At 50.4% G+C, this 12,886-nt stretch overlaps 1 protein-coding gene across 5 annotated transcripts in view; it reads right to left on the bottom strand.

The window, feature by feature from the left end:
• LOC117434915 (synaptotagmin-7-like) overlaps positions 1 to 12,886 on the bottom strand; it is an 81,292-nt gene that overhangs the window by 44,368 nt on the left and 24,038 nt on the right. For all 5 annotated transcript variants that reach the window (XM_034057638.3, XM_059003067.1, XM_034057635.3 and 2 more), the window contains exon 2: positions 4,181 to 4,284. In XM_034057638.3, coding sequence (XP_033913529.2) covers positions 4,181 to 4,284 — 104 coding nt within the window. The remainder of the gene's footprint in view (positions 1 to 4,180; positions 4,285 to 12,886) is intronic.

The raw sequence follows: 12,886 nt of genomic DNA, 5'->3' as shown, positions 1-12,886 counted from the left end.
AGAAACAACACAGCGAAGCAGCACTGTCCCATCAGAAACAACACAGCGAAGCAGCACCGTGCCATCAGAAACAACACAGCGAAGCAGCACTGTCCCATCAGAAACAACACAGCGAAGCAGCACCGTGCCATCAGAAACAACACAGCGAAGCAGCACTGTGCCATCAGAAACAACACAGCGAAGCAGCACTGTGCCATCAGAAACAACACAGCGAAGCAGCACCGTGCCATCAGAAACAACACAGCGAAGCAGCACTGTGCCATCAGAAACAACACAGCGAAGCAGCACCGTGCCATCAGAAACAACACAGCGAAGCAGCACTGTGCCATCAGAAACAACACAGCGAAGCAGCACTGTGCCATCAGAAACAACACAGCGAAGCAGCACCGTGCCATCAGAAACAAGGTCTACACCTGGATCTCACAGAGATAGACTAAGCAGCAGGATCAGTTAGGGTCAGGGCCAGTCCCCTATAGGAGATGTCTTGCATCACTGTGTCCTATAGGAGATATTGCATCACTGTGTCCTATAGGAGATTTCTTACATCATTGTGTCCTATAGGAGATGTCTTGCATCACTGTGTCCTATAGGAGATGTCTTGCGTCACTGTGTCCTATAGGAGATATCACATCACTGTGTCCTATAGGAGATATCGTATCACTGTGTCCTATAGGAGATGTCTTGCGTCACTGTGTCCTATAGGAGATATCACATCACTGTGTCCTATAGGAGATATTGCATTACTGTGTCCTATAGGAGATGTCTTGCATCACTGTGTCCTATAGGAGATGTCTTGCACCACTGTGTCCTACAGGAGATGTCTTGCATCACTGTGTCCTACAGTAAAGGTCTCGTCAGTATCTGCTTGGTTGATTTCATGCCTGCAGGCGTGACGTTAGATTTTCCAGCGAGGAGGAGGAGGGAGGGGGGAGCAGATGGTCTTATCACGTCAGCCCCCCAGGGGACAGGGATAAGTGGAGGCCTGGCACAGCGCCCCCGCCACATCACAGCGCCACCTGCAGTTTATATGGTGTCACCACACTCTGCCCTGCCGGAGCCTGGCACTGCCAAGTGGACCAGCTGCCAGACACTGCCAGAGGAGAGGCCTGCCTGTGATACTGCCTGATTACTACCACCCTGGCTGCTCCCGCACTCACTGCACTGAAACCAAGTATTCTGCAGCAATAACCCAGCCCATCCATTACTGATATACACTCTATCTGCAGAAATAACCCAGCCCATCCATTACTGATATACACTCTATAGGGCTTCATGTAGAAATGCAAAAAGAAACCATTAATAATACATCCAGTGCCTTCTTATTGTGATAAGTACTGGTATCAGAGAGAGAGAGAGAGAGAGAGATAAAGTACTGGTATCATATCCGTGTGCAGGAAGGCAGACGGAGACACAATCCGGCTTGTTGTGGTTGTGGTTAGGGCTGGGGTCAGGGTTAGGGCTGGGGTGAGGGTTAGGGCTGGGGTCAGGGTTAGGGCTGGGGTGAGGGTTAGGGTTGGGGTCAGGGTTAGGGTTAAGGTTAGGGCTGGGGTCAGGGTTAGGGCTGGGGTGAGGGTTAGGGTTAAGGTTAGGGCTGGGGCCAGGGTTAGGGCTGGGGTGAGGGTTAGGGCTGGGGTGAGGGTTAGCGCTGGAGTGAGGGTTAGGGTTAAGGTTAGGGCTGGGGTGAGGGTTAGGGCTGGGGTGAGGGTTAGGGTTAAGGTTAGGGCTGGGGTGAGGGTTAGGGCTGGGGTGAGGGTTAGGGCTGGGGTGAGGGTTAGGGTTAAGGTTAGGGCTGGGGTGAGGGTTAGGGTTGGGGTCAGGGTTAGGGTTAAGGTTAGGGCTGGGGTGAGGGTTAGGGCTGGGGTGAGGGTTAGGGCTGGGGTGAGGGTTAGGGTTAAGGTTAGGGCTGGGGTGAGGGTTAGGGCTGGGGTGAGGGTTAGGGTTAAGGTTAGGGCTGGGGTGAGGGTTAGGGCTGGGGTGAGGGTTAGGGCTGGGGTGAGGGTTAGGGTTAAGGTTAGGGCTGGGGTGAGGGTTAGGGCTGGGGTGAGGGTTAGGGTTAAGGTTAGGGCTGGGGTGAGGGTTAGGGCTGGGGTGAGGGTTAGGGTTAAGGTTAGGGCTGGGGTGAGGGTTAGGGTTGGGGTCAGGGTTAGGGTTAAGGTTAGGGCTGGGGTGAGGGTTAGGGCTGGGGTTAAGGTTAGGGTTGTGGTTAGGGTTAGGGTGAGGGGGAGGGTTAGACACAATCCGGCTTGTTGTGCATTTCTAGAAGTTCTTGATACAGTGCAGTTCAGAAAGCGGATGCTCAGTGCTATTGAATTCAGAGGGATTCCTATTGACCCCGTTCACCCGGACAGACTGAGCTGTAGCAGTGAGGCTGCCTGTCTGCAGAGCCTCAGTGTGGGGAACAATACAATCCAGTTCTACTGAACCTGTTTAAAGAGATTCCTCTAACCCTGTGCACTGCCTGGACAAGATTACAGGAGCAGGGGTATAGCACACATAGACTCGCATACAATAAACACACACTCACACACAATACACACAATACACACACTCACACACAACACACACAATATACACACTCACTCACACACACACAGCCACAGGCACTAACACACACAGCTCAGCAGTGAAGGAGATGAGAGAGTATAATCAATGCACTCAGTGAGTCACACAGACCAGCACAGGGGCTGCCCCAGGGAACGCCCCACCAATCCATCTCTGAGTCACACAAACCACACACACCTCCCTCCCTCCCAGTCCCTCAGCTCTAACCGCTAGACCCCACTGCCTTCCTCCCTCCCAGTCCCTCAGCTCTAACCCCTAGCCCACTCTCTCTCCCAGCCCTGTGGTAGTGTTTAGGCGGGTGTGCTGTGCTGCCAGTGCATTGAGGGTTATGGCAGCCTGTGTGAATGCAGGGGTCTGGCCTCTGCAGCCCACGCTGCTTTCAAAGAAGCTGCTGTTGAATATTCAACAGCGAGGAAATTTACAAACGTCAAAAGCCACGGTGGGTAAATGAGTGCTAATTTCCACATCACAGACAATCTGTAATGAGACCTTCAGAGCGCCTTGCAGAGGAGGGAGGGGAGAGTCGGGAGACACAGGGCGCTGGGGAAGTACTCCAGAGAGAGAGAGGCAGGTCCTGCCCCGTCCCCTCCCCAGTCATCCACACACACACACCTATTAAACCCTATTAAACACTAAACAGTGCAGAATTCCCCTCTCCTCCCAGTCCCTTCCTCCCACTTTCTGCTCCCTCCCAGTCCCTTCCTCCCACTCTCCCCTCTCCTCCCAGTCCCTTCCTCCCACTCTGCTCCCTCCCACTCTCCCCTCTCCTCCCAGTCCCTTCCTCCCACTCTCCCCAATCTTCCCAGTCCCTTCATCTCACTCTCCCCTCTCCTCCCAGTCCCTTCCTCCCACTCTCCCCTCTCCTCCAGTCCCTTCCTCCCACTCTCCCCAATCTTCCCAGTCCCTTCCTCCCACTCTCCCCTCTCCTCCCAGTCCCTTCCTCCCACTCTCCCCTCTCCTCCCAGTCCCTTCCTCCCACTCTCCCCAATCTTCCCAGTCCCTTCCTCTCACTCTCCCCTCTCCTCCCAGTCCCTTCCTCCCACTCTCCCCTCTCCTCCCAGTCCCTTCCTCCCACTCTCCCCAATCTTCCCAGTCCCTTCCTCCCACTCTCCCCTCTCCTCCCAGTCCCTTCCTCCCACTTTCTGCTCCCTCCCAGTCCCTTCCTCCCACTCTCCCCTCTCCTCCCAGTCCCTTCCTCCCACTCTCCCCTCTCCTCCCAGTCCCTTCCTCCCACTCTCCCCTCTCCTCCCAGTCCCTTCCTCCCACTCTCTCCTCCCAGTCCCCCGCCCTCCTCCCTCCTCCCTCCTTCCAGTCCCCCTCCCTCCTCCCAGTCCTCCGCCCTCCTCCCTCCTCCCAGTCCCCCTCCCTCCTCCCAGTCCCCCGCCCTCCTCCCTCCTCCCAGTCCCCCGCCCTCCTCCCAGTCCTCCGCCCTCCTCTCAGTCCCCCTCCCTCCTCCCAGTCCCCCGCCCTCCTCCCAGTCCCCCACCCTTCTCCCTCCACCCAGTCCCCGCCCTCCTCCCTTCTCCCAGTCCCCCTCCCTCCTCTCAGTCCCCCACCCTTCTCCCAGTCCCAATCCCTCCTCCCAGTCCCTCTCTTGTCTGTAGTATTGGAGACTCACCAGTTTGCGCTGGCACCAGGTGCAGATTCCACAGAGCACAAGCATGGAGGCGGTACAGATAGTCACAGCGAGAGAGACCAGCACCACACTGAGAGACAGCGTGCCTGAGAGAGAGAGAGAGAGAGAGCGACAGACACAATCAATCACTTCTTATTACCTGCTTACCGTTTGTTCCATCACAATGCGTTTCGTTGCACAGGATGATCACAATGCGTTTTATTGCACAGACAGGGCTAGAGAATCACATTCACTGCACAATACAAGACTAGAGAATCACACTCACTGCAAAATACAAGACTAGAGAATCACACTCACTGCACAATACAAGACTAGAGAATCACACTCACTGCACAATACAAGACTAGAGAATCACAATCACTGCAAAATACAAGACTAGAGAATCACACTCACTGCAAAATACAAGACTAGAGAATCACACTCACTGCACAATACAAGACTAGAGAATCACAATCACTGCACAGACAGGGCTAGATAATCAGTGAAGAGTCGGATATGAATGTTCTTCTGCCGTTATCCAAACCAGCCCCCCTTCTTCCCTCCCTGCTTGTGATTCTTGACTGGCATTCTGCTCGGCTCGGCTGAGACTCACTGCCTCAGTACAATCTGCATGAAGCAGTTTCATGTGTTTTTACTTCATCGCATGCTTTCGATTTCTAGGAACGCACTCCGGAGCTGTTCAGTCAATGCGGTTAGACAGCAGGGGTGCCTCCTGCTGGACAGTCAGGGAGTAGCCCGTCTCTTATGATTAAAATCCTGTTTTATTCTTGGAAAGAACACTGCATATGTGTGTCAGTAGCTAATCCTGAACACGAGGCAACGCTTTGGGCAAACTGGGAGGCGCTGGAATGTTCTAGAATATTTGAATTGGCTGAGAGTGGCTTCATGATTAATAAGAGCTATGACATGATTAATATGAGAATATGACACATGCATATTCCATGTATGTGTGTATCCAATTAATCAAACACATTGTCATTTACAAGGAGGAGCTGGCAGGACTGTGAAGGCACTGGGCAGAGCTGTGGAGTCTGTCTGCACTGAGGGAGGCTGGCAGCCACACTGTATCTGAGAGACTGGCTCACTTGAGAATACTGAGTGACCCCTCTGTGGACTGTGCTGGGACTGCGTGGGCAGAGAGAGCTCTGTCCATGGTGCTGGAGTCGGCAGCAGCAGCAGCAGCAGCATCGCAATCCACTCAGAAGCCAGGCAGCTGTCCCTTCCAGTGCTCACTCTGCTGCTTCTCATGAAGGCTCTGCTCCCTGTTCCTTTAATGAAGCCAATTAAGACCAGCAACACAAACAACAGCAACTACAAGCTAAACAAATCTCCTGAGGGCAGTGGAGTTATACAGCTGTACACATACACACCTTGGATTATTTCTCTCTCTCTCTCTCTCTCTCTCTCTCTCTCTCTCTCTCTCTCTCACTGTGCTGTCACTGTGCTGTATCACACTGTGCTGTGCTGTCTTTGTGCTGTGCTGTCACTGTGCTGTGCTGTCACTGTTCTGTGCTGTCAGTGTGCTGAATCACACTGTGCTGTGCTGTCACTGTGCTGTATCACACTGTGCTGTGCTGTCACTGTGCTGTGCTGTCACTGTGATGTGCTGTCACTGTGATGTATCACACTGTGCTGTGATGTCACTGTGCTGTATCACACTGTGCTGTGCTGTCACTGTGCTGTGCTGTCACTGTGATGTGCTGTCACTGTGCTGTATCACACTGTGCTGTGCTGTCTTTGTGCTGTGCTGTCACTGTGCTGTGCTGTCACTGTGATGTATCACACTGTGCTGTGCTGTCTTTGTGCTGTGCTGTCACTGTGCTGTGCTGTCACTGTGCTGTATCACACTGTGCTGTGCTGTCTTTGTGCTGTATCACACTGTGCTGTGCTGTCACTGTGCTGTGCTGTCACTGTGCTGTATCACACTGTGCTGTGCTGTCACTGTGATGTGCTGTCACTGTGCTGTATCACACTGTGCTGTGCTGTCACTGTGATGTGCTGTCACTGTGCTGTATCACACTGTGCTGTGCTGTCACTGTGCTGTGCTGTCACTGTGCTGTGCTGTCACTGTGATGTATCACACTGCGCTATGCTGTCTTTGTGCTGTGCTGTCACTGTGCTGTATCACACTGTGCTGTGTTGTCACTGTGCTGTGCTGTCACTGTGCTGTATCACACTGTGCTGTGCTGTCACTGTGCTGTGCTGTCACTGTGCTGTATCACACTGTGCTGTGCTGTCACTGTGATGTGCTGTCACTGTGCTGTATCACACTGTGCTGTGCTGTCACTGTGATGTGCTGTCACTGTGCTGTATCACACTGTGCTGTGCTGTCACTGTGCTGTGCTGTCACTGTGCTGTGCTGTCACTGTGATGTATCACACTGTGCTGTGCTGTCACTGTGATGTGCTGTCACTGTGCTGTATCACACTGTGCTGTGCTGTCACTGTGCTGTGCTGTCACTGTGCTGTATCACACTGTGCTGTGCTGTCACTGTGCTGTGCTGTCACTGTGCTGTGCTGTCACTGTGATGTATCACACTGCGCTATGCTGTCTTTGTGCTGTGCTGTCACTGTGCTGTATCACACTGTGCTGTGTTGTCACTGTGCTGTGCTGTCACTGTGATGTGCTGTCACTGTGCTGTATCACACTGCTGTGCTGTCACTGTGCTGTGCTGTCACTGTGATGTATCACACTGTGCTGTGCTGTCACTGTGCTGTGCTGTCACTGTGATGTGCTGTCACTGTGCTGTATCACACTGCTGTGCTGTCACTGTGCTGTGCTGTCACTGTGCTGTATCACACTGTGTTGTGCTGTCTTTGTGCTGTGCTGTCACTGTGCTGTGCTGTCACTGTGCTGTATCACACTGTGCTGTGCTGTCACTGTGCTGTATCACACTGTGCTGTGCTGTCACTGTGCTGTATCACAGTGCTGTGCTGTCACTGTGCTGTGCTGTCACTGTGATGTGCTGTCACTGTGATGTATCACACTGTGCTGTGCTGTCACTGTGCTGTATAACACTGTGCTGTGCTGTCACTGTGCTGAATCACACTGTGCTGTGCTGTCTTTGTGCTGTGCTGTATCACACTGTGCTGTGCTGTCACTGTGCTGAATCACACTATACTGTGCGTTGGCTATGGTGGAGACGGGCGGTACAGGCAGCAGTACGAGGATGTGATGAATGGGGCAGCCTGACGCACAGCAGCTCAGCTCAACTCAGCTCAGCTCAGAAGTGGGGCGTGTAATTAACGGTAATGCTTAATGTTCCTGTTTATGTGGTGGTGTAATTGCCCTGGCAGAGCGCTCGTAATGCCAATAAAGCTTCTCTGAAATGAAACTCAATGCAGAGTGATGGAGCCTGCTGCTATGAGCCAAGAGCAGAGAGATGGGGAGGAAGGAGATGAGCCTGTCTCTGTGTAAGAGATGAGAGACTGAGTCTGTGTCTCTGTAAGAAAGGAGAGAGCCTGTCTCTGTGTAAGAGAGGAGAGAGCCGGTCTCTGTGTAAGAGAGGAGAGAGAGAGCCTGTCTCTGTGTAAGAGAGGAGAGAGAGAGCCTGTCTCTGTGTAAGACAGGAGAGAGAGAGCCTGTCTCTGTGTAAGAGAGGAGAGAGCCAGTCTTTGTGTAATAGAGGAGTGCATTGTGGGACTGTGGGACACTGGGTAACCCTGAAAGCTGCTGTTTGCATCACTTTGCTCCTCTTTTAAAAGCCCTGGGTCTGTTCAAGACGCTCCCCTGTCAAACTGGCTCCCATGCTCAACCAATTAAAACCGACCTTATTACAGGAGCTGTTCTGCAGAGAAAACAAATACACTTTACTACAAAATATAAGAGAGCATTCACCAAGCTCCTGAGCAATGCGCTTCAAACTCAGCAGGGACCAGAGAGCCCTGAGCAGAACACAGGCAGTGCAGACAGACCCCAGGGTACAGTACAGAGCGGTCTAGACCAGGGGTCAAGGTCCGGACCACATTTGCACTCCCATCCACATACCGACAAACACACGCAGACAGAGCTACACAAATATCGTTTTAACATGTTGTTGGTTTGAGAGTTCTTCACTAGGTTTATGGAAGATTTTGGAACTCTTTTGGAACTCTCTCATTTTTACTAGTCTGCCTTCTTTACAGACTTGCCATTGCATGTCACGTTAAGCTGTTTTCAGTCTTTTACATCATTGTTAATGTAATTTATCCTATTTTTCCACCATTAATTACATAGCATGTGAATATTTATCATATGCAATACATTGGGTCTTGTACATTTTTTAAGTTGTGCAATTCTCTGTTTCCAGTTTAAAAATAAGGTATAATTAATGGTAAAAGTACCTCTGTTTGACAATAGGAAAACACCCACCAGCTTGCAATTGATTGCACCTGTACCAAAATCTGACAGCGTACCACTTTCAATGTAACAACATATCGCTTCATGATGTTGCACAGGTCAGGTTTTGGTACGCGTACCACTTTCTGACGACGTTTTCTAGGTCTTTGTGAAGTGAGATTTTCTGCACTCACATCATGAGGTATGAAAATAATGACGGTTGTTTTATTAGCCACAGAGAAGGGATGTGTTGACGCTTACAAAACAGGCCACAGCAGCCCACGAATTTCACTTCATGCGAGCTGCTAATGCAGTTGGCTTGTTGTACATTTTGTTTCATTCATAGCTTGCACTGAGTAGCTGCTACTTACTGACACAGCATCTCCAATGTAAATGCAAATAAAAACACAGATTGGCATATGACTTGGCCGTTGTCCTTGTGGTCCAGATTCGGTCCAGAGCACGCCTGTTGCAGTACCCCTGGTGCAGTGCGGTGAAACTTTGTAAAGTACAGGTTGAAAAATAGGAATTCCTAAAAAAAAAAAACCATATATATATATGTGTGTGTTTTTATCAGCAGACAGACCATGCAGAAACACCTTGGTAAACTATAAGGGAAAGAACGAGGGCTGATCAATGCGGCCTTAGAGTCAGATAGAGAGAACATTGCTTCAGAAAGCTCTTCAATTATTCAGCAGCTTCGGAAGTACTGCGGGCCATCCAGTACAATAATATATAAATAAAGAAATACATATTCCTTCTCTCTCCCACAACACCAGTCCTGCTCTGTTCCCAGTGCTGCCAGCCTCTCACTCAGGGCTGGAGTTCATCACAAACACATCGAGGAGGAGTGGATCAATAAAGAGCTCTCTCTCTCTCTCTCTCTCTCTCTCTCTCTCTCTCTCTGTTCTATTTCCTCCTCTCCCTGTGGCTAGGGGTCGGTTTGCTGTGTAAACTCTGTAACACTATGAAGACTCTCCACGCTGTCTATAAATATATAAACACACACACACACACACAGTTAATATTTAATCACTTTAATGATTTCAAGTTTGAAGATTGGTTATTTATTTTATGAAAGTTTGAAAGCTGTGTATTTATATAAGCCTGACTGCAAGTGTGTGTGTTTGTGTGTGCACGTGTGTGTGTGTGTGTATGTCAGTGTGCGTGTCAGTGACTGTGCACGTGGGCGTGTGTGTGTGTCAGTTGCAGCTGGTACTTATTATACAAAGGGTCAAACAGCTAAAGCAGACTGGCTTGAACCAGCAACCTCTCACGCTGAAAGTGAGTGTCTTAACTACTGTGCCACAGAGCCAGGCTCGTCTGCAGGAACTGTCCAGCAGGTGACTGACCCAGAGGGACTACATGTCGCTCATCTATGTTGGCTGGCCTGTCTATAGATTTATGTGGGGAACCGGTTAAAAATCTATCATAGGTTTATTATATATGATAAACCAATAATATTACCTATAAAACACCTGTGTAAAAATACATACAAACATGACTGAAGTCTTTAAAATCTTCAAAAGGCATGGACACAGTTAACCTGAACCAATACTTTAAGCGCAGCACAGAAACCAGGACCAGAGGACACTCCATGTGGAAGTGGAGACAGACTGAGGACAGAGGGCAGGAGACACTTCTTCACACAGAGAGCGCGGTGAGGGGATGGGACGGGTTACCTAGCCATGCTGATGAGGCAGAATCACTGGGATCCTTAAGACCCGACTTGCAAAGTTTTGAGATCAATCAGCTGCTCTGATTGGCTGAACGGCCTCCTCTGGATGAGCTCTGATTGGCTGAACAGCCTCCTCTCTTGCTCGGGAGTTTTTTTCTGTTCTCATGTTTTTCTGTTGTTGGAAGGGTAAGGGTGTGAGTTTGGGTTTGTTATGAAACATGGCAGTATTTTCGTGTTGGGTGGAAGGATGCTGTGGTCAGCCAGTCCACTCTAACCAATCCTGGCGGCCAGACTGACCTCAGCCCCCCACCCCATTCACACAGGGAGTCCGGGAGCGAGACACAGGATAGGGGACGGATTGTTTTTCAATGTGAGTTTGAAGGGAAGTCAGATAGATTTAAACAGAATTAACATTCAATTTGAAGGTTAATCTAATTTCTACATGCATTATTTATTTAAGTGAGGGAGAGAGAGAGAGAGAGAGAAAGAGAGAGAGAGAGAGAGAGAGCGAGGGAGAGCGAGATGCAATGAGTGACCTTTCAGTTGCTCAGTATATCGGGTTGGAAAGGTCAGAATAGGGGTCCTCCAGGTGGAGTGACCTCAAAATCAATAGGGGGGGGGTGGGGGGTGGGGGCAGATTGCTTCTTTAGTATGCTTAATATCACAAAATGCCTACATGTTTATTTCAAGTTGATTTTAATGAATAAATAATATAATAAATGCCAACAGTCTATATATATATATGTGTGTGTATCTCCCCCTTTCCCTCTCACCCAGTGTGATGCACTTTGCCTGTCTCGATTCACACAGGCTCTGTTTTCACACGGCACTTCCAGCTTGTCCCATTACTTATTCATCTCTGGCAGCAAGCTTTCTACTGGGGCTTCACAACAACAACACAAATCAAATCATGAGCCATCCGCTAACAACCACTCTGCATCCAAACGCTAAATAAAAACACAATTATGAATCGTGGATCAGGTGGAGAATTCAGCCTCCGATTGCAATTCTGAAAAGCTTGTCTTTTTATAGCCTGGCTTGTAAACAAGAGCACAGCACAGCGCAGGCCAACACTGGAGCTTGAATAGGAAGGACAGGACAGGACAGGACAGGACAGGACAACACAGCACAGGACAGCACAGCGCAGGCCAACACTGGAGCTTGAATAGGAAGGACAGGACAGGACAGGACAACACAGCACAACACAGCACAGCACAGGACAGCGTAGGACAGCACAGGACAGGACAGGACAGCACAGCACAGGCCAACACTGGAGCTTGAATAGGAAGGACAACACAGCACAGGACAGCACAGCGCAGGCCAACACTGGAGCTTGAATAGGAAGGACAGGACAGGACAGGACAACACAGCACAGCACAGGACAGCGTAGGACAGCACCGCACAGGACAGGACAGCACAGCACAGGATAGCGTAGGATAGCGAAGGACAGGACAGCACAGGACAGGACAGCGTAGGACAGCGTAGGACAGCGTAGGACAGCACAGTGCAGGCCAACACTGGAGCTTGAATAGGAAGGACAGGACAGGACAGGACAGGACAGGACAGGACAGCACAGCACAGGACAGCGTAGGACAGAACAGGACAGCGCAGGACAGCACAGGACAGGACAGGACAGCGCAGGACATGACAGGACAGGACAGCGCAGGACAGCACAGGACAGCACAGGACAGGACAGCACAGAGTTGTGAGCCGCTAACCACACAGACACACAGTGGAGAGGTGAGGACGTGTTTCATACTGATGAACTCATCAGCCACTAGGAGGAGAGGAGGAGAGTCATTACAATCGCTAGCTGCCAATGTGTTCATGTCAATTAAACCACACAGGAGCCTTGTGACTAACTCAAACACAGCTACCCCGAGACTGAAAATAAAAGTTATCATTAAGACGTTAATAAGAGGAGTCCGACAGTAACAAAGACCTCTCGCTGTCTACATGTATTACTGAGAGTCTTTTTAGTGCTCCTCTGTGTCTTATGATTGAGTTTTTAAAACGTTCCGTCAGACCTGCCCTTAAACTGGAGATGAAATGAACAGCACTATTAATATTTCATTTACTTTCAAAGTTGGGAGAGACAGAGAGAGAGAGAGGGGGAGAGGGAGAGACAGAGAGGGAGAGAGACACAGGGAGACTGTTGAGCTAGTCAGTTCCCAGAGATCACTCACTGAATGAAACGATCACCATCACTGGTGACAACAGCCCTCAGCTATCTGTGCTGAGCTCCCCCCCTCTGACAACCAGACTCCCCGCTCGCCAGCACCACACGGTAAAGTTTAACACTTGGTATCCACCCCCCCCCCCCCCCCCCACCCCACCCCACCCCACCCCAAGCACACCCGAGATGGCACATTCCAGCTTTTCTAAACTCGTGAAACACCCCCACCCTGATGGTACAGTCCACTGCAAGTCAAGTGTTCTAGCGTGAATCCAGCACTGTGCAGTACGAGGGTCAAAGGTCAGAGCACTTGATTGTGTTCGTTGTCAGGGGGGAACCTCCAGGACCACTCTGCCTTTGAATCCAATATGCTTATATAAGACTGCAGGTTCTCTGGTTGAGTTATTATTAGCACGCTCCCTGATTCTCCAGTGTTATTATTAGCAGGGCGTTTGTTTTTGGGTTGAATAAAGCAGACTGATCACTGTGGCTCGGGCTCTTTCTGTGTGGAAGGGGA

The sequence above is a fragment of the Acipenser ruthenus genome, chromosome 28, assembly GCF_902713425.1.
Source record: "Acipenser ruthenus chromosome 28, fAciRut3.2 maternal haplotype, whole genome shotgun sequence".
NCBI classification, from domain to species: domain Eukaryota; kingdom Metazoa; phylum Chordata; class Actinopteri; order Acipenseriformes; family Acipenseridae; genus Acipenser; species Acipenser ruthenus.
The sequence above is the reverse complement of the archived record's forward strand: the minus strand, read 5'-3'. Positions and strand labels throughout refer to the sequence as shown.